The sequence below is a fragment of the Symsagittifera roscoffensis genome, chromosome 8 (assembly GCF_963678635.1).
Source record: "Symsagittifera roscoffensis chromosome 8, txSymRosc1.1, whole genome shotgun sequence".
NCBI lineage: Eukaryota > Metazoa > Xenacoelomorpha > Acoela > Convolutidae > Symsagittifera > Symsagittifera roscoffensis.
In genome coordinates, this window is record NC_087069.1 from 48,221,189 (window position 1) to 48,225,339 (window position 4,151).

Here is a 4,151-nt window from a genome sequence, read left to right on the forward strand (position 1 = left end):
TCCACGTATTGATCAGGTGGTCGCATGTCTCCTCCGCCGAGGCAGTTATGCAGGGCACGGCCTCTGCATACTTCGTGAAATGATCTATCATGACCAATACCTGATTATAACCACTGTTGTTCGCGCTTAAAATAATGACGTCATTATAGCGCGAAAGTGAAAAAGCTAAAATTAGATTTGCTTAGACAAAAGGCCTTGAAAACTACTGGTTTGTCCGATTAAGGTCAGTTTGCCATCAAAAATGTTTATAGATTTTTCAGATTGTTGAAAAACCGTTTGATAACATGTTAACCGGAAGATGTTTGCCTTATTTTATATTATCTTTATATTGTCATATTATCTGTTTAAATTGCCGATAATTTACAGATGTTGAACCAGGTTTTTTAGATCTTACAGGAGACGAGAGTGTGCCACATTTTGGTCCGCCGACCCGGACCGTATTCTAGACATTAGATATTCTGGACCGTATTCTGGACATTAGATATTCTGGACAGTATTCTGGACGATATTCGTACACCCGGACACTTTGAAAGTGCTTCTTGATCGGTGCAGACGGCCATTTTGAGCAGTATTTTTGGAACCTGAGAGATAGCTAACGAGAACCCAATTCTACTTGGTTTGCCCATCTCAAACAGCTAAGTAACTTGAGCCGAAAATCCTCGAGACAATTTATTGCCTCTGTAGCTTATCCATTCACGCAACTTCACTCATTGCATGAGAGAGCGAGTCAAATTCCCTTTTGATAAAGTCAACACTCTCAAGCAGGTTTTGACAGGAGAGAGCGGATACAATAATCTTCTGAAGCCAACCCCCCAAGGGCCAGTTAGACAAAGCAGGCACCCAAGTTGGGGCTGTCCCGGACACAAAAGACATCCGTTTTTTGTGAACATCCATATTGGAGGTGGAAGAGGTTAGTGAGACGGATGAACTTTTGGAGGGAGACCTGATTGTGGATTGTGGACATCCGTTTTCTGTGGACATCCATATTGAAGTGTGGATTGTGGACCCATTTTTTCTCGACACCCGAAGTTTCTGTGGAATTTGGATTCTACCGGTGAACGCCTCTACAAAACTTGTAAGACTAAAAAACCAAAACTTTATCCATTTGTGCTAACTTGCTGATCTGATGCTTTAAATTCTGATACGAGGTTTTTTGATGGCAAAATCGTAGCCCCCAATTTTTCTCGATACCAAAACCTGATCAGAAAATTTTCTGTGGGTTTAGGAAAAAACCGGCCTCATAAATCTTAATTACGTTATCCTAACACCTTGTTTGTAAGCTCAACACCGTATCGAAAAAAAAAGACTAAAAATTTTGAAAAAAAAAAATTGAAAATTTTTGATTTTTTTTTTCCAAAATTTTAAAGTTTTGCAAATTATTCAGCAAAGCGCCTAGTTTCATAATAATTTAATTTAAACGACCGAGTCGAGTTTTTTGCCCCAAGTTTTGGACTTAAAAAAAAATTCAAAATTTCGCAAACGCATCAGGTTATTGTTGGAGCTTGAACCGTTGGGTGAAAACGTGGAAAAAATTTTCGGAAAAAAATCGAAAAAAAAAATTTTGAAAAATTTTCGGAAAAAATCCGAAATTTTCGAGAAAAAAAAATTCTGAAAAAAACGCCGTGTTTATTCTTGAAACGTGGTGCAGCTAACTAAACTAGTTCAATTGGATAAAAGTAGCCGTAGTCGAGACCCGTAGCGTATTATTAAGCAAATCGTCTTACCTTTTGCTACAACCTTGTTAGCTCAGGGTGTTGCGGGAGGTCAGGTCGCGGTTTGCTTGATTCCCTCCCTCTTAAGTTGATTTAAATGACTAAATGTTCATACTAGCTGCAAGCTCGCTGCACCACGCTTTGAAAAAACTTTCCCCCGCTTCGCAAAAGCGTGTATCTCAATCGTGCTTAGCCATTCCCGGGTTAAGTTTCAACCATAACGCAGTGAACGTTCGTAAAACTTGTCAGTATCAACTTGATCACTATCTCTTAAACCGAACCGACATTGTTATTTGGCACGACGCTGTTAATAACTCTATTAGTCGACACCGTAGTAATAACTTTAACGCACTAACTCCTAACCAGCTTAAGAAGGTTCTTTTAAACTATAAACGTAATATTTATGCAATCGTTTACTGTAAACGTGTAGGCACGGAAGATATATATAGTAAGTTGAAAGAGTCAGGTATATTAGTTATTAACATAGTAACAGACCTGATATCTAGAAGGAAGCAGAACCTCACTGAGTTAGGACAAAAGTACTTAGAACTACACCAGGATCCCTCTCTAGAACTTAGGCGTTATAGCAAGAATTTGAAGTAATTATTTCAAAGAAAAATACTCCTAAGCCAGGAAAACGCAAGCGGCAAGCTAATCGAAACAGAAGAAATACTGAGCAGCACTAGGAAATAAATAAAAATTGCTTCTCTAAGGTGTGATATTGTTTAATGAGTCAGAATATAATTTATCAATACTAAATATAAGGTCTTAAATTAATTATTGCCTTTTTTTTCTCTCAAACTGAGCAGTTGAGCGGTTGAGTAGAAGTGAACAAGTTGAAAAGTAATCAAAATGACAGAAAAAAATGAGTTAAAATACCGACGATTGATGAATGGTCGAACATCACTAGAAAATGAGCTTTCCGTAGTTCACAGTCGCACAACTGAGAGTTTAGAGGGACCAATTCGGAAAACAAAAATAAACGCCTTAATTGAATCTTGCAAGAGTATTCTCGAAAAAGCATTAGCTAAAAATGATGAACTTGTGATATTAGCTAATAAAACCGATAACCATAGCAAATTATTAACGGAGTTGGCTGCATGGTGGGATAGGATAGTTAAAGTTAACGATGAAGTAACTGGTAAGGCTCGCGCTCATATGGAATCTAATCAAGCTTCAGAGGTCTGCGTCAGTGAAACTAGTCGATCAAAAGTTTCATCAAAATCGGCAAAATCCGGGTCGAGTAAGCAAAGCTCAATGAAATCATTGACCCCCAGTGAACGCCGCAAAGAGCTGCTCCTAGCGAAGATGAAGCGAGAAGAGTTGGAAAAACAACATGAAGCAACCTTAAGACTGAAACAACAGGAAGCCATCATCGAAGAGCAACAGCATTTGATTGAGATGGAACGAAAACAACAAGAAATTAAATTTGAAATTGACCGTAAAGAGCAAGAACATCGTTTACGAATCGAAAAAAGTCGGCTTGAAATGGAACGATTAAGCGAAGAAAATCGTATTAAAGTAGCTGAAGCAAAAATAGTTGAAACTGAATACCTCGAAGAGTCTGAAATAGATCAGCATCTCGAGCTGGCGTCTTCGGTTGATCGTCGTTCTGACAGGGTAAACGATTGGGTTGATCATGCATTAGAAAACCAAAAAGGACCCAAGATAGTTCCGTCTTTTTCAAAGTTTGAAAACTGTATAAATATAGAAAGTGGTTCGCATCAACACAGAAATGTGTCCACAGCGGAAGCTTCACCTCGGCGATCGTTGCCGAATCGGACTTTTGATTGTGATCAACAATGTTATCCCTATCAACCAACCGTCTCGTTCAGCGATGGCGATGGAATCAAGCACGCTGTATCCACTAATCCTGATCACGAAACGCAGTCGTTGCTTATTTCCAATAACGCTACACTTTGCGAAAACAATACATCATCATTTTTTAATCCAACTGGAACAGCAGCTACCAATACTCCGGTATGCTGTTACTTCTCTGTACCTCTTCCTTTGTCGTCCATTCAACATACCCCCGTCAACAACTTCAATAACGATTCCCGAGTTGTTGGAAACATGCCCGCCATCTCCAATCAATACTCTGGATACACCCCTCATGCCATTGTGTCACAACCACCTGCAAGCTTCACCTCGGCGATCGTTGCCGAATCGGACTTTTGATTGTGATCAACAATGTTATCCCTATCAACCAACCGTCTCGTTCAGCGATGGCGATGGAATCAAGCACGCTGTATCCACTAATCCTGATCACGAAACGCAGTCGTTGCTTATTTCCAATAACGCTACACTTTGCGAAAACAATACATCATCATTTTTTAATCCAACTGGAACAGCAGCTACCAATACTCCGGTATGCTGTTACTTCTCTGTACCTCTTCCTTTGTCGTCCATTCAACATACCCCCGTCAACAACTTCAATAA

At 39.4% G+C, this 4,151-nt stretch overlaps 1 protein-coding gene across 1 annotated transcript; it reads left to right on the forward strand.

Moving 5' to 3' along the window:
• Nucleotides 1-2,870: 2,870 nt before the first annotated feature.
• On the forward strand, nt 2,871-3,890 carry LOC134853667 (trichohyalin-like). Its single transcript, XM_063869676.1, has one exon. It carries the CDS (start codon nt 2,871-2,873, stop codon nt 3,888-3,890), a length of 1,020 nt encoding a protein of 339 aa, XP_063725746.1.
• The last annotated feature ends 261 nt before the right edge of the window (nt 3,891-4,151 follow it).

Coding starts and splice junctions, on each gene's coding strand:
- LOC134853667 (XM_063869676.1), top strand. CDS start 2,871: ATGGAATCTAATCAAGCTTCAGAGGTCTGCGTCAGTGAAACTAGTCGA.